We start from the raw sequence: 23,622 nt of genomic DNA on the forward strand, positions 1-23,622 counted from the left end.
CAAGACGACAAAACCATTTCCTAACTATACATGCTTGTAACTAAACCAGGTAGCAACAGTTTGGGAGCCTACCTTCTTTGCCCTGTCGGCTGAGCTCAATGACTGATTTGTCGAGGCACAAATAGCGATGAATATGGGCTGCAGCCTGCTCATAATCTTCATTCCTTAAAGCAGTCTGAACACCATCCATGCAGAACTTGAGGTCCAAGATGTCATCAGCCCTCTGAATGGCTTGATAGAGGCGGTTCTGAAAAAAAGACTTAGTATTTAGAAATAGTGCCTCAGGGCAGGGATAGATAGCATAATGGTTATGCAAAGAGACTCTTATGCCCAAGGCTCCAAAGTCCCAGGTTCAATCCTCTACACCACCATAAGCCAGAGCTGATCAGTGCTCTGGTTATAAGAAGAAAAAGAACGAATGCTTCAGGTTTAAAATTTTTTTTAAACATTTACTTATTTTCCCTTTTGTTGCCTTTGTTGTTTTTCATCATTGTTGTAGTTATTATTGTTGTTGTTACTGATGTCGTTGGATAGGAGAGAAATGGAGAGAGGAAGAGAAGACAGAGAAGGGGAGACAAAGACACCTGCAGACTTGCTTCAGTGCCTGTAAAGCAACTCCCCTGCAGGTGGGGAGCCAGGGACTGGAACCGGGATCCTTATACTGGTCCTTGTGCTTTGTGCCACATGCGCTTAACCCGCTGTGCTACCGCCCAACTCGCAATGCTTCAGTTTTAAAACACATTTCTTTTGCTCCAGAAGCTGGTCAGATTCAAAGGCTGAATCTGGTCAACTTTTCTGTCCTTAGTTTTAATTAGGAACTAAAAAGCACCACCACTACCACTTATAAAACCATTACTAATGTGATCAAAACCACTGATACATAACACACAACTATAGCTATACAACCAAATCATCCATTTTATTTTTATTTACTTTGCTTCGCTGGAGCAAAGCACAACCACTAACACAACCACTATGCTGTGATTTCACTGCTCAAGAATTGACTTTTTCAGATATAGAGAGGGAGTGAATCAGAAGAAACTAGTTCACTTTTTCTGGAGCTTCCCTAGTTAACATCTGTGGTGTTCCCATGTAGTACTGGGACTTGAAACTGGGTCCTCACTCACAGAAAGTAGTGCACTCTATCGGGTGAATTATCTCCAAGTCCCAAATCATTCATTATAACAGAAGCAGAACAGGAAATATATGAATACACGTGACTTACAATGTTAAATTTACAGTAGAATAAAAAAAATAGTGTTTTTATTTTAAAATAAGCAAAAATGTAAAACAGACAAACAACAAGAACCGAACCAAACCAAGGGCACACTTGGCTAAGCACAAGCATTGCCATGTGCAAGGACTCAGTCAAGACTGGTTCCCATCTGGGAGCGGAGGCCTGAGGAGTTTCATGAGTGATTAAGTAGTGTTGCAGGTATCTCTCTTTCTCTCTCTTCCCTATTTCTCCATCTTATCCAAGGAAAAATGAAAAAAAGAAAAAAAGAGAGAGAAAAAAGGAAATATGAGTTCCTGGCCGTGTATTGATAGTGCTTTGTTGTTAATTCATTTTTGCAGAATCTGAACAAATACGTCAGAATCACGTTTATTTATTTTCTTAATTTTTTGCCACCAGGGTTATCTCTAGGGCTTTGTGCCTATCTGACTCATCATTTACTGTGGCTATCTTTTCCCTTTATTCTTTTTGATAGAGGATGATAAGAAAAATAGAAAGGGAAAGGCAAACAGAAAGGAAGGAGAAGGTGGGGGAGATAACATAATGGTTAAACAAAGACTCTGATATCTGTGGCTCCAAAGACCAGGTTCAATCCCTGGCACCACCATAAACCAGAGCTAAACAGTGCTCTGGTTAAAATGAAAAAAAGGAAGGAAGGAAGGAAGCAAGGAAGGAAGGAAGAAAGGAAGGGAGATAGATAACTGGAGCACTACTGCTTATGAAGCTTTCTTCCTGCAGGTGGGGACCTGGGGCTTGAACTAGGGTCCTTGCACATGGTAACCTGTACTCTCTACTAGGTCTGTTAATATCTAGTCCTAAGTATTTTATTTATTTATTTATTTTATTTTATTTTTACCAGAGCACTACTCAGCTCTGGCTTATGGTGGTGCGGGAGACTAAACCTGGGACTTCAGAGCCTCAGGCATGAGAGTCTGAACCATTATGCTTATGCTATCTAACCCCACCCGTCCCAAGTATTTTATAGAGGCAAACTGAAGCTGGGTCTGACCTACTAAAAAGCTCAGATAGACCTCAAACTGGCTACTAGAATAGGGTTAAATACATGTATACAGTTGTTACTGGGCACTTGATATGTGGCTGGTCTAAAACAAATGCATTTTTACAATACACACATAGGGGCCATGTCGTGGCACACCTAGTTAAGCACGCACATTACAATACACACAGACTTTCAAAACCTTAGTACAAAAATAAAGAAGTAAAATATTGCTAAAACCATTTTATAGCAATTACTTTTTTTTTTTTTTTTAGAGATATATTTATTACAAAGGTAGGAGGAGAGAGAAAGAACCAGAAATAACTTTGGTACATGTGCTGCCGGGGATTGAACTCAGGACCTCATGCTTGAGAGTCCAATGCTTTATCCACTGCGCCACCTCCCAGACCACACAATTACATGTTTAAATGATATTTGGAGGGACCAGGCAGTGGTGCACCTGGTTAAGCACACACATTACAGTGTTTAACTACTGTGCTATCTCCCTAACTCAAAAAGCTTCTTTTCAGACTATGAAATGATCATAGTAATTTTGTCCATTATTTTGCTTACATAGTATCTTATGTTAATTGATTTTCAGATATTAAGCCAATTTTGCCTTTCTGAAATAAATTCTATTTGGTCACAGTATAATCCCTTTCCTGTTTCTAGAATTGGTTTTCTAGTGTGTTTTTTTTTTTTCTAATTTATTTATTTTAATGAGAGAAATGTAGACCAGAGCACTGCTCAACTCTGGTTTATGGTAGTGCTAGGGATTGAACCTAGGACCTTAAAGCCTTAGGCATGAGAGTCTCTTTGCATGGCCATTATGCTGTCTCTCCAGCCCATGTTGTTAGAAATTTTTATATCTATATTCATAACAGTTATTGGCCTGGAGTTTTCTTGTGTTGTCTTTATCTGACTTTGTAGCTTGTATTGGGTGGTGCTGCTCTAATTTGTATAATGATTTCTCTATTGTCCTTGATTAGTCAAATACCAAAAAATTAAGGGGATTACCTTGGCCAGATCAAGCTGACGGACTTTGCTGGACACATTCTCAGCCAGGTTACAGGTAAAAGTGATCATTCCAGCTAGTTGCTTTGCATCTCCTTCAATCAACTGCAAGTTGGGACTGGAAATACAGATTATCAGATATATATATATATATACATACATACATACACATACACACCCATCCATCCATCCATCCATCCATCCATCCACCCACCCACCCACCCACCCACAGGGGCAGAAGGTAAGAATAAGAAATAGGGGAGTCGGGTGGTAGCACAGCGGGTTAAGCGCAGGTGGTGCAAAGCACAAGGACTGGCGGAAGGATCCCGGTTCGAGCCCCCGGCTCCCCACCTGCAGGGGAGTCACTTCACAGGCAGTGAAGCAGGTCTGCAGGTGTCCGTCTTTCTCTCCCCCTCTCTGTCTTCCCCTCCTCTCTCCATTTCTCTCTGTCCTATCCAACAACGATGACATCAATAACAACAACAATAAACAAGGGCAACAAAAGGGAATAAATAAATTAATTAATTAATTAAAAAAAAAGAATAAGAAATAGTTTGTTTTTGGGAGTCGGGCGGTAGTGCAGCGGCTTAAGTGCATATGGTGCAAAGTGCAAGGACCAGCATAAGGATCCTGGTTCGAGCCCCCGGCTCCCCACCTGCAGGGGAGTTGCTTCACAAGCGGTGAAGCAGGTCTGTAGGTGTCTATCTTTCTCTCCCCCTCTGTCTTCCCCTCCTCTCTCCATTTCTTTCTGTCCTATCCAACTACAACAACATCAATAACAACAATAATAACTACAACAATAAAACAATAAGGGCAACAAAAGGGAAAATAAATAAATATTAAAAATAAATAAATGAATAAATAAATTGTTTTTTCAAATACACACTATATCTTTTATTATTATTATTATTATTGAGAAAAAAAAGTGAAAGAACTGGAACATCACTGGCACATGTGGTTTGAGAGGATGAATTCAGTACCTCATGCTTGCAAGGCCTGTTGTCTTACATTGTGCAACATCCTGGGATAACTTCTATTTACTTTATACCTCCTATGACTCTTGGTTCAGTTCACTCTAATCACAGCTTTTCCTTCAAGAGTGTTTTACTATAAATATGGGTTTATACATAATGAAAAGTATACTTCTATAACTAAGGACACCTATAAATAGTATAAAAAAGTAGAGAACTGATACTCCCAATTACACAGTGAGAAAAATGCATTACTCAGCAATCTGAAAAAAATGATGAGATAAAAAGATAGCTTTAGGGGGTCAGGCGGTGGCGCAGTGGGTTAAGCGCATGTGGCGCAAAGCGTAGGGACCGGCGTAAGGATCCTGGTTCGATCCCCCGGCTCCCCACCTGCAAGGGAGTCGCTTCACAGATGGTGAAGCAGGTCTGCAGGTGTCTGTCTTTCTCTCCCCGTCTTCCCCTCCTCTCTCCATTTCTCTCTGTCCTATCCAACAATGAACAACATCAACAATGGTAATAATAATAACCACAGTAATGAGGCTACAACAACAAGGGCAACAAAAGGGGGAAAAATGGCCTCCAGGAGTGGTGGATTCATGGTGCAGGCACCGAGCCCAGCAATAACCCTGGAGGGAAAAAAAAAAGAGATGGTTTTATGACTAACAAATGCATAATCTATTAAAATAGTGGTTCCTGTTGTTTCGAAAGTGGCACAGAGGTAGAATCCTGGGCCAGGAAGCCAAGCAATGAAATTGCTCAGTTGATGTGCAAGGTACTTGAATAGCGAGGTATATGCCCTACAGGATGAACTGTCTTCAGAATTTGCATTTCTAACAAATTTCCAAGTGGTGTTAGTATTGCTGTTCCAAGGATACTTTTTTTTTTGCCTCCAGGGTTATCACTGGGGCTTAGTGCCAGCGCTATGAAGCCACTGCTCCTGGTGGCCTTTTTTTAAATTTCTTAAAATTTTATTGGATAGGACAGAGAGAAATTGAGAGGTGAGGGGAGACAGAGAGGGAGAGAGACACCTGCAGACCTGCTTCACCACTTGTGAAAAGTCCCCCCCGCAGGTGGGGAACCAGGGGCTCAAACTGGGATCCTGGTATGGGGCCTTGCACTTCTCACTATGTGCGCTTAACTTGGTGTGCTACTATCCTCTTGACCCCCAACACTTTGAGAGCCACTTTAATATACTATTAAATGTTTATTTTACCTTTAGAAAGCATGCTTTTACATTTAAAACTGAACTAGAATTTTATAATAGAATGTTAGGAAGGGAGCCGGGGGTGGCGCACCTGGTTGAGTGCACATGTTACAATGTGCAAGGACCTGGGTTCTAGCCCCCAGTTCCCACCTGCAGGGGGAAAGCTTTGCGAGTGGTGAAGCAGTGCTGCAGGTGTTTCTCTGTCTCTCTCCCTCTCTATCACCCCCCTCCCTCTCAATTTCTGGCTGTCTCTATCCAATAAATAAATTTTAAAAAAAGAAGAAAGTTAGGAAAGCATAAGTTAATTAGTAGATCCTGTTGAATTTTCAGTAACTTTTACTGATATGAAGACTTACCCCATGCGGTGGAGAGTGACCATTTTACTTTCAATGGTGTTCTGCTGTTCCAAAAGAGCATCCAGCTCTTTCTCCACTACTTTCTGAAATAAAAAAAATCCTGCCATAAAAATGATCAGAAAGAACCTTAACAGTTATCTAGCCCATTGCTTAGATGAAGAGTTAATCTAACTTCAAATGCCTTTTCTTCTGTTATATTCCCCTGGTACTTTTAACAAGCAATACTTGATTCTTTCACTTATGTTGCATGACTGTTACATTAAAAAGAAAATCTTTTCTTTGGCTGGGGTAGATAGCATAATGGTTATGCAAAATGACTCTTGTGCCTGAAACTCTGAAGTCCTAAGTTCAACCCCCTGCACCACCAGAAGTCAGAGATGAGCAGTATTCTAGCAAAAAACAAAAATTAACAAACAAAAACTTCTGATAGACACGAAGAAATGAAGGGAGGGGAAGAGGGGGAGATGAAAAGACAAGAGAGAGGGAGACCTGCAACACTGCTTCAGTGCTTGTGAAGCTTCCCTTCCTGTGGGAGCTTAAAACTGGGTATTCTCAGGCTGGGGAGATAGCATAATGGTTATGCAAACAGACTCATGCCTGAGGCTCCTAAATCCCAGGTTCAATTCCCTGCACCACCACAAACCAGAGCTGAGCAGTGCACCGGTGTGCTTCTCTCTCTCTCTCTTCCTGCATTTCTCTCAAAAATAAAATAAAAATGATACTTAAAAACAAACAAACAAACAACACTGGGTATTCTCTAGTGGTCCAGGAGGTGACACATTGGATGAAGCATTGTACTCTCAAGCATGAGATCTTGAGTTTGATCCCTGGCAGCACAAGTACCAGAGTGATGTCTGGTTCTTTCTCTTTCCTCCTATCTTTCCCATAAATAAACAAATAAAAATAAATAAGTAAATAACAAGGCAATATGTATACCCTACCACCACCAAGCTCCTGTACATGGTTATTACTTTATGTACATATTATTTTATCTAGCAGATAAACATCATGAATGAAATACTCCTCCCCCCTCCACCGGGGCTTTATACCTGTGAGATTCTAACCCTCCTGGTGGACCTTTTTTTTTTTTTTTTTTCTTTAGAGTGTGAGAGGCAGAGATTAAAAAACCAACAAAAAGCTCAACAGCACTGCTCCACTCATCCCACTCATGATAACTCCCAATGTGGTGATACAGGGCTCAAATCCAGGTCTTTCTGTGTGGTAAAGTGAGCCAGCCACCTCCCAGTCCTCATAAATAAACTTTTATTCTATGTCACTAGCACAATGCCTAACATAGGAAGGTATTTAGCCATATAGTGATAAAATACATTAAGTATTAAGTGGCAGTTACAAAAATATTTTCACAGTGAATAGTCAGCCTCCAGAGATAATACAATATTGTCTCAGTCAAGTAACTTATTACTTCAATTAGTGTAACTTTCATAGTTTTTGTATCTGTAAAATAAAGGAATATACATTCACAAAAGACTATTGTGCAAGCCAAATAAAATGGCATACAATGCTTAACATAGTATGTGGTGGTCAATAACAGCAATTTTTTTTTTGCCAGAGCAATACTCAGCTCTGGCTTCTGGTGGTACACTGGGATTGAATTTGGGACTTTGGAGCCTCAGGCATGAGAGTCTCTTTGCATAACCATTATGCTGTCTACCCCCCCCACCCCCCCAGACTATTTCAATAAAGATGTTGCAGCTAATAGTAATTGCTGTTATTGGGCAGGGGTAAGCACAAGGACCAGCATAAGGATCTCGGTTTGAGCCCCCCAGCTCTCCCACCTGAGGGGGTTCTCTTCATGAGCGGTGAAGGAGGTCTGCAGGTGTCTGTCTTTCTCTCCCCACCCTGTCTCCTGCTCCTCTCTCGGTTTCTCTCTGCCCTATCCAACAACAACGACATCAGTAACAACAATAATAGTAACCACAACAACCAGTGCAACAAAAGGGAAAAAAAAGGGGCATCCGGGAGCAGTGGATTCATAGTGCACAGAGCCCCAGCTATAACCCTGGAGGCAAAAAAGAAAAAAAAGATGTTAAGTCAAAAATTTTATATCAGGGACAGGTGGTGGTGCACCTGGTTGAGTGCACATGCTACAGTGCGAAAGGGCTCAGGTTCAAGCCTCTGGTCCCCACCTGCAGGGGGAAAGCTTCATGAGTGGTGAAGCAGAGCAGCAGGTGTTTCTCTGTCTCCCCTCTCGATTTCTGGCTGTCTCTAACCAATAAACAAATAAAGATAATATTAAAAAAATGTATATCTCCTATTTTACTCGAAAATGTGCCATGAGATTTATTGCTGGAGTTGGTATTAAGTTGAAAATAAAAGTTGGGAGTCAGGCGGTAGCGCAGCAGCTTAAGCGCACGTGGCGCAAAGCCAAGGACTGGCTTAAGGATCCCAGTTCGAGCCCCTGGCTCCCCACCTGCAGAGGTGTCGCTTCACAGGCGGTGAAGCAGGTCTGCAGGTGTCTATCTTTCTCTCCCCCTCCTTCCTCCATTTCTCTCTGTCCTATCTAATAATGACGACATCAACAATAACTACAACAGCAATGAAAAACAAGGGCAACAAAAGGGAAAATAAAAAAATATTTTTAAAAAAAAAGAAAGAAAAGGAAAATCAAAGTTAACAATCCACCCACCGCTAGGCTTAAACTGCTGTTTTTGTTCTCAATCTTGGCGACAAAGTTTGGTCTAAGAAACAAACGACTAAACTTTTAGATCAGAGCTTACATTTCTTCTGACGGGCAGACATAAAGTGACAATTCAAAAATATACTGACAGGATTAGCATATTTTTTTTCTGTAGCTACAGAAAAGCAAAGGAGGCAGGTAAATCTGTAAGAAGTCAAAGGAAACTTGGAGTATTCACATACATATATACATACAGATGTACACGCCTTCATTGACACTAAGTCTGGGGTGTACGAGATGAAATGACTTGTCAAAGATGAGATCATCGTACCTGGGCTCTACAACTTCACGCTTCTACAAGACTATAGTTTCAAATGAATTGCTAAAATTACACCCCCCCAACATTCCTCACAAAAGAGCTAAGATGCTTCATTTACTCGAAATTATTTCCTGTTTACAAGAGACAATATTGTCAAAGCGTTTCATTGTTAAGCTCAAGCAAGGAAGGCTTTATTCTTATCTTGCGAAGCAAGCGAGTAGGCGTGATTAAGGGGTCAGGGTTGTGGACGAGAGGAGCAAATCGCCCACACAACAGAGAAAATAAGCCTGGTGGCATCAGATCGAGTGAACCCAGAGGGCTGATCTCCCCAGCTATAATGATTATTCTACAGGAGGCACTTTTAAATTTTTCTCGACAAGGAGAAAACTTCCCACCATTCAGATTTTTCTAGACTGACGACTTCTACACCCACTGACTCTATTTTTTTAGAAAAAAAGTTCAGTGCCCCGACCTCCTCGCCGCAAAGCTTCTCGTACACAGCCTCCAAATCCTGCAGCTCGGTCAAGGAGCGAATGAACTCGTTAGATATTTCCGAGCAGCGGCCTCCTCCCACCCCTTCAGGTGGCGGAGGGAGTCCTGACAACTTGGAAGGAGAATCGAAGTCCGCCATCTTGGTCCCATTCCGTACTTCCGGGGCCTCCAGAGCCTACCCACCCCTTGAACGCGCCGTGTCTTTGGTGCTGTCTGTGGAAGTGCCCGATTAACTTGTGGTTGACTTTTAAAACTAACTCTAGTCATCTTTTACCCACATTGTAAAAGTGACTATAATAAACTATGTCTGTGTAAATTTCAATTCGTGGTGGGGGTAAAACAAAGCACACAAAAATTTATATTTACATCCGACAGGCGCCGGTTGTGGACCTTTTTCCGCTGGCGCGAATCGGAAGGACCTCATTTTGAGAGTTAATGGCGGACGCCGGCAGCTTGTGCTTGCCGGTGGCTTAGGCCTTGGAGGAATTCCACATCCTTTGGATATCGGATCCATCCGCTCTGCTGCAGGGTAAAAAAGCCTTTTTCCGACTTCCACGGGCTCAGGAGGCGAGAGGTGGTTATGTAGGAGTGCGGGATAAGGCCGTGGTAGAGGTCTCCGACGCAGCTAGGCCCGGGAGTTGGGCAAGGAGTAAGGAGGAGGTGAAGGTGAAGGACGACAGAGATTGCTTGTGTCCCAAAGGTGGGAACAACATCTGGTACTAGGAGATTGCTTAGTTTTTAGGCCAAGAGGACCCGGAAGGCGTATTAGGAGGGGAGAGAGGGTGAAATGACTTTGGTCGGAAAGGTGATAAAAGCAAGCGTGTTAAAGGTGAAAATAACGGAAATATTCTTTATGTAACCAAGGCACTATTTTGAATTTGGGTTTCGGTATTTGGGAGCTTTTTTTTTAGGGCTTGTCTTCAGCTTTATTACTTGCAAAAATGGGTGGTGGTCATCCTGAAGGCTTTGTGCAGAGTTTACATGCGGTGATTCTTTTGCACGCGGAGTGGAGCGGTCAGGAACATACTTGCTTTCTAGTGATTACGGATGGAAGAAGATAGAATGAGCGGGATCACATTTACCAAGTTTTGTTGTTAATGGTTCCTGGCATATGACATAGTTCTTTCATCTAGGGTGACCGCCCTCTAAAGTGCAATTTCCACAATTACTTAAGATAAAAAGAATAGCCGGGGTGCCTGGATTTATCAAGCTTCAGTGAAAGTGAATTCCAAGATTTATAATAGGTGGCCCATTTAGGAGAGAATTGGAAAGTTATGAGGGAATTGCAAAGTAGCCAGGAGGGAAGTTTACAGTACTCACGTGGTGTGTGGTTTCCTCTTTAAAAAACAGTTCTTAACCTTTAATATAAGCTGGATTATGTATATAAGAGTAACCTGTGTGCAGGGGATTTTTCCCTTAAAATTTTTAATATTTTTATTTTTTTTATTTTTGAGTGAAATGCAGAGAGTCTGAGAAACATCAGAGCACTGCTCAGCTCTAGCTTATGGTGGTGTGGGGGATTGAACCTGGGACTTTGGAGCCTCAGGCATGAGAGTGTTTGCATAACCATTATGCTGTCTCCCCCACCCTCCCTTTTAAATTTTTTATAGAGGAAACTTTAAAATATTTATTTATTCCCTATTGTAATTATTGTCGGGTAGGATAGAGAGAAATGAAGAGAGGAGAGAAAGACACCTGCAGACCTGCTTCACCGCCTGTGAAGGGACTCCCCTGCAGGTGGGGAGCCGGGGGCTGGAACCGGGATTCTTAAGCTTTGCACCACCTGTGCGGAACCTGCTGTGCTTAACCCGCTGCACTACAGCTTGACTCCCCGAGGAAACATTTTTAAACATTAATGAGAGAGAGAACCATGTTCACTCTGGCACATGTATTCCTGAGGTTCAGACTCAAAACTTCATGCTTAAGGGCCCATCACTTTATCCACTGTACTACTTCCTGGCTTATAAAGAAATGTTTTACAATATTGTTGCTATAGGTGCCACTTCACTTCTTCCAAAGGTGGGTGTCAACACATCTCACCACTGCCAAATTGTCATCTCCCTTTACTATAGGGCACTAGACCACCAACCCGCTCTTGTCTCTCCTTGTTTGAATTCTTGGGTTTGCTGTAATGGATCACAGCTTAATTTTTTTCATTGCTGTTTTTACTATGTTTCTTAAGTCTCCCTTGTAAATGAGATCATCCTGTATTCATCCATCTACATCTGACTTCAGTTAGCGTGATTCTTTTCCAGTTCTACCTATGTTGTAGTAAAAACTTTTTATAGCTGAGTGGCATTCCATTGTGTATATATACACACCACAAGTTTCTTATCCACTAGTCTGTTGTTGGACACTTGAATTATTCCAAATCCTAGCTATTACAAACAGTGCTAAGATGAAGACAGGTATGCAAAGCACTTTTTTAAAAAATATTTTTAAATACATATTTATTTATTTATTTATTTTCCCTTTGTTTTTGCCCTTGTTGTTTTATTGTTGTAGTCATTGTTGTTGTTATTGATGCCTTCGTTGTTGGATAGGACAGAGAGAAATGGAGAGAGGAGGGGGAGACAGGCAGAGAGAAAGATAAGACACCTGCAGACCTGCTTCAGCGACTCCCCTACAGGTGGGGAGCCGGGGGCTTGAACCGAGACCCTTATGCCGGTCCTTGTGCTTTGTGCCACCTGCGCTTAACTGCTGCGCTACCGCCTGACTCCCTTGAAAATATTTTTTAATTATCTGTATTTCTTTCTTGAATAGAGACAGCCAGAAATCAAGAGGAATGGGGTGATAGAGACAGAGACACCTGCAATACTGCTTCACCTCTTGCAAAGCTTTCCCCCTGCAGGTGGGGAACAGGGGCTTGAACCCAAGCACTTGGGCATTGTAATCTGTGCTCAATCAGGTACGCCACCACCTGACTCTCATAACACTCTTCAGAGAAGTGTTTTTGTGCTTGCTTATTGGATAGCTCCCTAGGAGAGGAACCTCTGGGTAGGTCTCTTTTTTTTTTTTTTTAATTATTTAAGAAAGGAGACATTAACAAAACCATAGGGTAGGAGGGGTACAACTCCACACAATTCCCACCACCCGATCTCCACATCCCATCCCCTTCCCTGATAACTTTCCCATTCTCTGTCCCTCTGGGAGTATGGACCCAGGGTCGTTGTGGGTCGCAGAAGGTGGAAGGTCTGGCTTCTGTAATTGCTTCCCGATGAATATGGGCGTTGACTGGTCGGTAGATACTCCCAGTCTGCCTCTCTCTTTCCCTAGTAGGGTGGGTCTCTGGGGAAGTGGAGCTCCAGGACACATTGGTGGGGGTTGTCAGTCCAGGGAAGTCTGGTCAGCATCATGCTGGCCTCTGGAACCTGGTGGCTGAAAAGAAAGTTAACATACAAAGCCTAACAAATTGTTGAACAATCATGGACCTAATGGCTGGAATAGTGCAGGTGAAGTGTTGCGGGGTACTCACTGCAGAATCTTGTGTACTTCTGCTTTCAGGTATATATTTTGCCTTAGTTTATGGATACGTGTGAACATATGCTCTATCTCAGGAGACCTGGTCTATATCTAGGTTTTGGGACTTTGTTAGGAAGTGGACCACCTGGAATGGGATTAGAGAATACTATGAAAGGAAAGGTCTCACCTGAGTGATGAAGCTGAAGGGTTGTCATTCCACACCTGAAGTCTCTGGACACAGTCTGAAGTGAAGCATGCTGGGGTTGCGTTGATTGGGTTGTAAGCTGCGGATGCAATATTATTTGATTTGGATTGAGAGAAGCATGCAGGAGAGTGGGCCCCACCCTAAGGTTCCAGGACTGGGGGAAATATAGGCTCTATAGTGGAAATGTGAGATTCCTGCTGCCTTAGGGTTCAAGGAGACAATAGACAGTTATTGTTACCAGATTCTTTGGTAATTGGGTTAACTTTGAAAAGTCCCTTTGTTAGGGTTTGCTGTAAAATACCCAACATCTTGTATATAGCTGTGCCACCGGTTGCTTCTGTTCTACCTGGTCTAGGCTTTTGAGACAGTCGACATATCAAAGACTCAGCCTATGTGTTAAAAAGACTCAGTCTGTGCTTTAAAAAGTTCTAGTCATACAATCAATTTTTCCCCTCTCATGTTAATTAAATAGTGATTTATATGACTACAATTTAATAGGAGTGTACATAAACACCATTCCCACCACCAAAAGACTGTCCCATCCTGCCCACCCACCCCCGCCTTTGCTGCCAGCCCGTGAAGCCAAATGTCCACCACCCTCTCACCACTGGGTTTTTACTTTGGTGCCCTACTCTGGGTAGGTCTACTTTTAATACTTTAAGAAATGTCCAGATTGTTTTCCAAAGTGTTTGGACCAATTTGCATCCCCACTAGCAGTGTTCATTTCTCACAGGCCCTCACCAGTGCTGTGTTTTTCACTTTTGACCCATGACCTCATAAGTGTGAGGTTGTATTTCTTTTTTGTTTTGGTTTACATTTCTTTGGTAAGTAGTACTGAGCATTTTTTCATGTATTGGTTGGCCATCTGACTTATCTTCTTTGGTGAAGAATCTGTCCAGATCTTATCCAAGGGATTTTTCTCTGCAACCATCTTCATCATAGCAAGAGATTGGAAACAGCATATATATTCATCAGGGTATTGGCTAGATAAATTTTGGTGTGTCTGTTTTATAAAGCTACTTTGCAACTATAAGAAAAATGTGAGAAAGCCTGCTTATTCTCTACAAGATAAAATATATTTCAGCACAGTGTGAATTTCTAATATATGGTATATTTTAGTTAAAAATAGGGAATAATGTGCAGTATGACTGTATACTCTTGTATATAAAGTATCTGAGAGAACACAAACTTGGTGAAATTGGTTTTCTCCAACCTAGGAAATGAGTGGAGAGGGCTTATTCTGTGCTGCATATTCTGAATCATCTCAATATATGACCTATTCAGTTGTGAGTAAATGTGGATCTGCTTAGTTTCTGAGACAGTAAATTCAAATAGACTGTTAACATTAGTTGGATAGCTCCTTCTAACATTTTCACCATTTGTTGCATGAATTTAGGCAAATAATTCAATTTTTGTCTCAGTTTTCAATATATGTAAAATGGATATAATATTGAATATAGGTTTCTTGTGAGATTAAGGCAAGATAGCATAGTACCTGATATAGAGAAATTAACTAATTATAAATGTGCCTTCCTATAATTGTACTGCTTTTAGCCAGAAGTTCCCATAAAAAAAAGTCTATTGAAGGGCTGGGTGGTGGTGCATCTGGTTGAGCTCAAATGTTACAGTGCTCAAGAAACCAGGCACGAACTCCCGGTCCCAGCTTCGGGGGAAAGGCTTTGCAAGTGGTGAAGCAGGGCTGCTGTCTCTCTCCCTCTGCCACCTGCTTCCCTTTCAATTTCTGGCATTGTATCTAATAACTAAATAAAGATAATGCAAAAAAAAAATCTTTTAAAAAGTCTGTTGAAATAACTTTCTAGCTAACATTTTTCTGCTTTTATGTAATTTTAGCTTGCTTTGACTCCATATGATTAAGACCCAGATTGTGGTGTTATAAGTGACTCCGTTGGTGCCACCATGTTCCTGTATAACTTGACCTTGCAGCGAGCCACTGGCATTAGCTTTGCCATTCATGGCAACTTCTCTGGTAAGTTTTGCAACAACTCTACCACTAAACTATACCCCCACCCCCCAAAAAAAAATACCCCCAGGAGCCCTCAAATTCAACTTTAAAATTTAGTTAGTATTTATTTATTATTGGTTAGAGAAATTGAGAAGGGGAGGAGGAGATAGAGAGGGGAAGAGATAGACACTTGCAGCCCTGCTATATATACACCACATGTGAAGCTTTCCCTCTGTAGGTGGGGACTAAGGGCTTGAGGCTGGATCCTTGTGTCTGTAATGTAGGTGCTTAACTAGGTACCACCTGGTCCCTTGATTTAGCTTTGTGCTTCAGTTTTTTTTTCTTTTCTAAAAACACAATCTAAAACAAATGACGGAAAAACCTTATTAATCATTAGAGAGCACTATCATTTATATAATGTTTTAGTTTCCAAGAGTGCTTGGGGATATGATTTCATCTATTAGCGGAGAACTTTTGGAAAGTAAGATAACAGAAGAATGAATTGGGAGGTAGGTTAGGAGTCATTTTTGTGTTAGTGAAAAAACCTGCATTAGGGTAGTAGGGAGAGAAAGAAGGTAAAGGATGTGGGGCTGGGTGATGATGTACCTGGTGGAGCACATTACCTTCCGCAAGGACCTGGTTTCAAGCCCCCACCCCATCTACGGGGGGGAGCTTCTTGAGTGGTGGTGGAACAGTGCTGCAGGTATCTTTTTTTTTTTTTTTTGAGAGGGGGGAGGGGGAGATAGATTAAGAGAGACACTTGCAGACCTGATTGACTGATTGTGAATCATCCTCGAAGGTGGGGAGTGGGAGCTTGTGCTTAGTACTGTAGCCACTTAGCCAGTTGCGCCCAGCCCGGCCCCCTGCAGGTATCTCTTTCTCTTCTGTTTGTCTCCCCTTTCCCTTTCAATTTCTCTCTCCATCCAAAATAAGTAAATAAGTATTAAAAGACATAAAGTTAAAAATAAATATTAAAAGGTATAAAGTTTTTTTTTTTAAAAAAAGAAAGTGAAGGATGTGAGTTGTAGTCTGAGTGGCAGAGAAAACGATGGCAGCATGCGCACTTAACCTGGTACCTGGTGTGCCGTTGCCGGCCCCCCCCCGCCATGATTGTAGTTTAAAAAACTTGAAGGGAGTGAGTTTAGAAATTAATAGTTTATATTAGATGATAGCTTTAGAAGTTCTATGAGAAACTGACTCACACTGCATTACATTTTAATGTGATTTTATTTATTCATTTCCTTTTGTTGCCCTTGTTTTATTGTTGTAGTTGTTGTTACTGATGTCATTGTTGCTGGCTAGAACAGAGAGAAATGGATAGAGGAGGGGGAGAGAAAGCGATACCGCTGCAGGTGGGGAACCGGGGGCTTGAACTAGGATCCTTATGCTGGTCTTTACACTGGCGCCACCTGCGCTCAACCCGCTGCACTACCGCCCGAATCCAATAAGTTTTTTTTTTTTTTTTTTTAAAGCCATAACCTGTGTGGAATAAAAAGAGGCTTTGGAGTCCCCCGTCCCCCCCCCCCCCCCATTTGTTTTTTTGCCTTTAGAGTTAAGTTACCTCTGGGGCTTGGTGCTATACTATGAATTAACTGTGTTTTATTTTAATTTTTTAATATTTATTTTCCTATTTTGTTAGACTTGTTTTTATCATTGTTGTGGTTATTATTATTGTTATTGATTTTGTCAGATAGGACAGAGAGAAATGGAGAAAGAAAGGGAAGACAGAGATGGGGAAAGAAAGACACCTGTAGACCTGCTTCACCGCTTGTGAAGCAACCCACCTGCAGGTGGGGAGCCAGGGGCTCAAACCAGGATCCTTAAGCCAGTCCTTGAGTTTCATGCCATGTGCGCTTAGCCCACGGCGCTACATCCCAACCCCCTTTTATTTTTAATTAGATCAGACAGAAATTGAGAAAGGAGGAGTAGATAGGGAGAGAGAGAGAGACACCTACAGACCTACCTCGCCACTTGTGTAGTGTCACCTGGTACACCTGGTTGAGCATACTACCATACACAAGGACCTGGTTTGAAGCCTCTGGCTCCCACCTGCAGGTAGGAAGCTTCCCAAGTGGTAGCAGTATTGCAGGTGTCTCTCCCACTGTCTCCCCTTCTCTCCCTATTTCTCTGTGTCTAAAGAGAGAAAGAAAGAAAGAAAGAAAGAGGCCACTGGGAGCAGTGGAGTAGTTGTACAGACTCTCAGACCCCAGCAATAACCCTGGTGGCAAAACAGGAACTTAAAAGGTATAAACTAACTTAGACTTCTACAAGTTTGGCAATGAGTGACATTATGATCCATTTAGATTGCTTTTTTGGAGTACTGACCATTCACGAATTTTATTATTTTTGCCTATGTAGGAACCAAACAACAGGAAATTGTTGTTTCCCGTGGAAAGATCTTGGAATTGCTTCGCCCTGACCCCAACACTGGCAAAGTACATACTCTACTAACGGTGGAAGTATTTGGTGTCATCCGATCACTCATGGCCTTTAGGCTGACTGGTGGCACCAAAGACTACATTGTGGTTGGCAGTGACTCTGGTCGGATTGTTATCTTGGAATACCAGCCATCTAAGAATATGTTTGAGAAAATTCACCAAGAGACTTTTGGCAAGAGTGGATGCCGCCGAATTGTTCCTGGCCAATTTTTAGCTGTGGATCCCAAAGGGCGAGCTGTTATGATCAGTGAGTGACTTGCTTTATTAAGTGCATCTCCTATCTTACAGATGCTCAATTTTAGGATAACAGTTCTGTGATTTTGACAATGGTAGTGGATTGTAATGAGACATGGTTGGGACCATAATTTGGATTACTTCTACGGTATAAAGTTGCTTTCCCTTTCAGAACAATGGGAAAGTAACATATCGTTTTAATTTCTTATTCAGTTTCAATTAGGTGTTGTCCCAGTTTTTTATCTGTAGCAAAAAGACTATAGTTGGTTTTTTATGTTAATTAGCAATGAATATGGTTGCTTTTATCAGCCTGAAGTGATGATTTATATTCATGTCTCTTCTCTGATAAATCTCTTGAAGAAACTTCTGTGTATCTGATCAGGCCTCTAGAGGGCAATCTTTGACTGGTCTACTTTTAAGAATAAAGCTGTTATTTTTTGAATTATCATTAAATTAAAGGCACACTGATTTTTTTAAAGTTATTGGGATGTTAAATCATTGTTAGAATGATACTATTGTTTGCTAATGACAGCAGAATCCTAAGTTACACTGTAGAGTTAGTACTGTTAATAATAATTTAAAAAGCCATGTGAATCTAGCTGTTCTGTAAACCACTTTATTCATTAACTGGAAATCTTGTATTTTGTTTCCTTTAACGATAGGTGCCATTGAAAAACAGAAACTAGTATATATCTTGAACAGAGATGCTGCAGCTCGACTTACCATTTCATCGCCCTTGGAGGCCCATAAAGCAAATACTTTAGTATATCATGTGGTTGGAGTAGATGTGGGATTTGAAAACCCAATGTTTGCTTGTCTGGAAATGGATTATGAGGTAATGGTTTTCTTTTCATTCCCTCGGTGCTTTCTTAAGATCCCCCCACACACACAGTTAAAAACAAACAAAAAAAAACTTCATGAGGGCCAGCTAATGGTTTACAGTAGAGTAGTTGTTGACACATATGAACAACCCTTCATGTTCCTGTGGTAGGTGTGTGTGTCAAGGTGTATCTCAGATTTTTAAAAAAAAATTTTTTAAAAGTATTTATTCCCTTTTGTTGCCCTTGTTTTATTGTTGTTATTGATGTTGTCATTGTTGGATAGGACAGGGAGAAATGGAGAGAGGAGGGGAAGACAGAGGGGGGAGAGAAAGATAAACACTTGCAGACCTGCTTCACCGCCTGTGAAGCGACTTCCCTGCAGGTGGGGGGCTGGGGCCTCGAACCAAGATCCATAAGCTGGTCCTTGCACTTGCGCCACCTGCGCTTAACCCGCTGCACTACTGCCCGACTCCCTTTTTTTTTTTCTTTTTTTTTTTTGCTCCAGGGTTATTGCTGGGCTCGGTGCCTACACTATGAATCCACTGCTCCTAGAGGCCATTTTTTCCCATTTTGTTCTTGTTGTTTTTGTTATTGTTGCCATTGGTGTTGTTGGATAAGACAGAGAAATCAAGAGGGGGAGAGAAAGACACTTGCAGACCTGCTTCACCACTTGTGAAGCGACCCCCCTGTAGGTGGGAAGCTGGGGGTTGGAACCGGGATCCTTACGCTAGTCCTTGCGCTTTACAGCATGTGTGCTTACTTAACCCACTGTGCTACCGTTGGACCCTCCCCCCGCCTTCTTTTTTTAAATTTTATATTGTTATCTTATTTTTTTGTTGGATAGTTAAATTGAGAGGAATGGGGAGATGGAGACACCTATAGCCCTGCTTCATTTTTCGCAAAGCTTTCCTCCTGCAGCTAGGGACCGGGGGCTTGAACCTGGGTCCTCAAGTACTATAAGGTGCAGTCTGGGGGCCGGGCGGTAGCATAGCGGATTAAGCACATGTGGTGCAAAGTGCAAGGACCTGCACAAGGATCCCAGTTTGAGCACTGGCTCCCCACCTGCAGGGGGGTTCACTTCACAAGTTGAAGCAGGTCTGGTTGTCTGTCTTTCTCCTATTGTCTCTCCCTCTTGATTTTGTTGCCTCCAGCAATAACCCTGAAGACAAGAAAAAAAAAAAAACTACAGTCAACTAGTTGTGCCACCACCTGGCCCCCTGGATTATTTTCTTTGTGAATGTTATATCCATCCTGCCAGCAGACCTTCTCTATTTTATTATTATTATTTAAATTATTTATTTCCTTTTGTTGCCCTTGTTTTTATTGTAGTTTTTGTTGTCGTTGTTGGATAGGACAGAGAAATGGAGAGAGGAGGGGAAGACGGGGAGAGAAAGACAGACCTCTTTTTTAATGGAAGAGACATTCTTTTTTAACTCAAGAAATTTAAAAAGGACAGAGAAATTGAGAGGGAGATAACAGTGAGAGAGAAAGATACCTACAGTACTGCTTCACTACTTACAGTGTTTCCCTCCCCTGCAAATGGGGACTGGGGATTCAAACTCAAGGCCTTGTGCTTGGTAATGTGTGTGCTCAACTGGATGTACCACTTCCCAGTGCCCTACCTTTTCTATATTACAAAACTTTACTGAAAGTCTTTGGATTGTTTCAGAGCTTACCTGAAAGTATAGTAGCATTGTACTCTCCCTAGAAGAGCAGGATTTTTATTGGTGGAAAGATTTTTTTTTACAGGGAAGTAGTAAAAGGTACAGCTTTATCATTCTTTTGAATGGAACACAATTTCTTCTAGTAGAAGGAACTCTAGCTTCAGAGTTGGAAACTTGACTATATCATTACCTTTGTAGTGTAAACTTTGGCATCAGTGCTTCCTTATTGATATCATTTCTGACTCTGAAAGTTTGACTTTTTTGTATTGAATTTGTCTGTACTTTTATACTCTTTTATAGGAAGCTGATAATGATCCAACAGGGGAAGCAGCGGCTAATACACAGCAGACACTTACTTTCTATGAACTAGACCTTGGTCTAAATCATGTGGTCCGAAAATACAGTGAGCCTTTGGAGGAACATGGCAACTTCCTTATTACAGGTACTTTTCTCAAAACTACTCTGAAGCCCTTTGACTTGGAGATGGAGTGGGTAGGCTTAGTAATAGTGTTTAGGATCGAATCCACTTATAGTAATACTGAATATCTTATTTAGATGAGTGAGGGGCTGTGCTGCTGAGCTTGTTCACATCTTCATAATTCTACAACTCCCGTTGAATTTTTTTTTCCAGACAGGCCTAGCTCTTGTGTCTTGGTATCTGTACCATAAATCCATTGTTTTGGAAATTAGATTTTACTTATAATCACATTGTTAAACTCTTGTGAAAGAGTATTTTTAATTTAAATTCTTGTTGACTTTTTAAAATCATGTATAAAGTCTCCTGGGTCCTGCAGTGGTGAAAAGTTACATGTGATCGAGTCTAGTGGTCTGGGAGTTGGCTCAATGGATAGATTGTTGACTGTTATGCATGAGGTCCAGAGTTCAGTCCTGGGCAACACATGTACCATTAATCTCTCTTTCTCATTAGTAAATAAATGAAATATATTTTTTAAAAAAGATCAAATCTAGTGATGAATATATACAAAATTAGTATTTCTAATACATTTGTTTTCCTCTGAATTAATAGTCCAGGGAGATTAGTTAGTAAACTGAATCTCTAAACCACAGTAGTTGCAGTGTGAGAGATACTTACAAAAGTCTAGAGAGAGCATTGAATGATACCAGAAGTTTCTTCTGGTTAAGTCTATTGGTTGATAGTGGTAATCTGAATGGAGAACCCAGAAGGTAGAACAGATTTGGAGAACTTGGAGTTTGTTTATGAACATGTTGTAATTTTTTTCCTTTATTGGGGGATTAATGTTTTACATATGACAGTACAATAGTTTGCACATGCATAACATTTCTCAGTTTTCCACATAACAATACAGCCTCCACTAGGTTCTCCATCATCCTTTTCTAAGACCTGTACTCCCCTTCCCCCAGTCTTTTACTTTATAGAACATGGTTTTTTTTTTATGTATATAATTTATTTTCCCTTTTGTTGCCGATGTCTTTTATTGTCGTTATTGATGTCATCGTTGTTAGGACAGAGAGAAATGAAGAAAGGAGGGGTAGACAGAGGGGGAGAGAAAGACACCTGCAGACCTGTTTCACCTCCTGTGAAGCGACTACCCTGCAGTTGGGGAGCCAGGGGCTTGAACCAGGATCTTCCTGCTGGTCCTTGCGCTTGGTGCCACTGGCGCTACCACCCGACTCCCATGTGTTATATTTTTAAGATGCCTGTGGAATATCATGTGTGTCCAGTAGGTATTTAGATTATAGAGCTGAAGTTAACTGAATTCTGGATTGGGAGCAAAAAATTTTAGATGTCTGATAGATACCTGGACAGGCTGAGATCACCCAAACCCTGCTTTTTTTTTTTTTTTTTTTTTTTTTTTTTTTTTTTGTCTAGCATAACTGTCAGTAGAAACATTTATTTGGAATGTTTGAAATTTCAGGCAAGCTATACTGTTTTTGTGAAGGAGACCTAAATTATAGTGTCAAATCACACTAAATTTTATTTTCTCTTAATAGTCCCAGGCGGGTCAGATGGTCCCAGTGGAGTGCTGATCTGCTCTGAAAATTACATCACTTACAAGAATTTTGGTGACCAGCCAGATATCCGCTGTCCAATCCCAAGGAGACGGGTAAGGTCTTTGGTTCCTATAAGGAGAGGGAGATGAGTTTAATTTTTTACAACTATAGCATAGTCATCTGGTTTATCTGATAAAAATTTTATTGTTAATTAATTAATTTTTTTTAGCCAGAGCATTGCTCAGCTCTGGTTTATGGTGGTGCGGGGGATTGAATCTGGGATTTGACAGAGCCTCAGGCATGAGAGTCTGTTTGCATGACTATTATGCTATCTACCCCGCCCCTCATTTACTTTTGATTCACCCACTGCTTTGGGGAGGTGGCGGGGGGCTTTTGTCTTTGGCAGACTTTTCTCCCCTTTCTTTGAAAATCAGCTATTAAGAGGGGGAGAGAGGAGAAATAAGATGAGCTATACACAGCATCACTGATGAAGCTTCCCTTTTGCTTGGAGATCAAACCCAGGTCCTTCCACATGGTAAAATGTGTGCTCTATCAGCTGAACCATTTACCAGTTCTCTTGTTTTTAATGAAACATAAGTATTTTAAGAAAGGCAAAACATTTTTTTTGAGGGGAGCTAAGAACATGTTCTAGTTCAAGACCCTGTGACATTACTGGTTTGAAATTTCCAAAAGTTTGTACTTTGAAAAAGCCAGGTTTGCAGGTAAAGCTTATTCCTTATTATGTACAAGGTCCTGAGTTCAATCTCATGCATCTGTCACATGGGAGCATGGTGATCAACACAAAATTACTTAATTTTTTTTTTTTTAATTTTATTTAAGACTGCCGAGCTGGTGTAGTGGCTCTGCCTGTGGATTCTGAGACAGGCAGACAGGGCTTCAGGCTCAAAGCCTATCCTCCCCAGAAGCCAGTGGTTCACCACTCCTTGGGGAGGTTGGGGGGGGACTTTTGCGGCTGGTGGTGGTACACCTGGTTGAATGCACGTTACAATGTGTAAGGACCGAGGTTCGAGACCCCCCAGTCCCGAGCTGTAGGGGGAAGACTTCACAAGTGGTAAAGCAGTTCTGCAGGTGTCTCTGTCTCTCACCCTCTCTATCCCTCCCTTTCCTCGCTTTCTGACTGTCTCTATCTAATAAATAAAGATAATAATAAATATTTATTAATTTATTTTTACCAGAGCACTGATCAGCTCTGGCTTATAGTGGTGCAGGGGGTTGAACGTGGGACTTTGGAGCCTCAGGCATGAGAATCTCTTTGCATAATTTATGCTGTCTACTCCCACTCAAATGTTTATTTGGGAGAGAAAGAGCCAGAGCATCATTCTGACACATGCAATGCTAGGGATAAAACTCAGAATGAGTCTAGTACTTTATTCAGTGTGCCATCTCCTAGCTAGCTCATAAATCTTTTTAAAATTGGGTCAAGGAGACTTCTCAGTGTATGTCAATCTCCCCTCAAACTTTTGTTACTATCTAATACAAGTTTTTTTAGAAAATAGTTTGTCTAATATGTGGCATCTGAGTAAGATCCTGTACTTCAGACAGTCTGAGGAGAAATTTAGCAAGTTGTTTTTTAAAAAATATTTATTCCTTTTTTTGTTTTATTGTTATAGTTATT

The 23,622-nt window shown here is 41.3% G+C and overlaps 2 protein-coding genes and 1 non-coding gene across 4 annotated transcripts in view; 2 read left to right on the top strand and 1 right to left on the bottom strand.

Annotated features, from left to right (window-relative positions):
- COG4 (component of oligomeric golgi complex 4) overlaps positions 1–9,394 on the bottom strand; it is a 35,823-nt gene extending 26,429 nt beyond the window's left edge. Inside the window, exons 1-4 of one of the 2 annotated variants that reach the window (XM_060185181.1) lie at positions 9,206–9,394; positions 5,777–5,859; positions 3,249–3,363; positions 73–247 (exon numbers count right to left, since the gene is read on the bottom strand). In XM_060185181.1, the coding sequence (XP_060041164.1) occupies positions 73–247; positions 3,249–3,363; positions 5,777–5,859; positions 9,206–9,364 (532 nt within the window). In that variant the 5' untranslated portion in view covers positions 9,365–9,394. The remainder of the gene's footprint in view (positions 1–72; positions 248–3,248; positions 3,364–5,776; positions 5,860–9,205) is intronic. The other variant, XM_007526662.3, reaches the window with a different exon arrangement.
- Positions 9,395–9,596: 202 nt separating this feature from the next.
- Positions 9,597–23,622, top strand: part of SF3B3 (splicing factor 3b subunit 3) — a 48,914-nt gene continuing 34,888 nt past the window's right edge. The window contains exons 1-6 of the mRNA XM_007526661.3: positions 9,597–9,754; positions 14,744–14,879; positions 17,214–17,540; positions 18,190–18,362; positions 20,313–20,454; positions 21,987–22,099. Of these exons, the coding sequence (XP_007526723.1) occupies positions 14,810–14,879; positions 17,214–17,540; positions 18,190–18,362; positions 20,313–20,454; positions 21,987–22,099 (825 nt within the window). The 5' untranslated portion in view covers positions 9,597–9,754; positions 14,744–14,809. The remainder of the gene's footprint in view (positions 9,755–14,743; positions 14,880–17,213; positions 17,541–18,189; positions 18,363–20,312; positions 20,455–21,986; positions 22,100–23,622) is intronic.
- Positions 17,834–17,913, top strand: LOC132537412 (small nucleolar RNA SNORD111). Its single transcript, XR_009548845.1, has one exon. It is a non-coding gene; the product is annotated as a small nucleolar RNA SNORD111 (small nucleolar RNA).

Source organism: Erinaceus europaeus, chromosome 2 (genome assembly GCF_950295315.1).
Source record: "Erinaceus europaeus chromosome 2, mEriEur2.1, whole genome shotgun sequence".
Taxonomy (NCBI): domain Eukaryota; kingdom Metazoa; phylum Chordata; class Mammalia; order Eulipotyphla; family Erinaceidae; genus Erinaceus; species Erinaceus europaeus.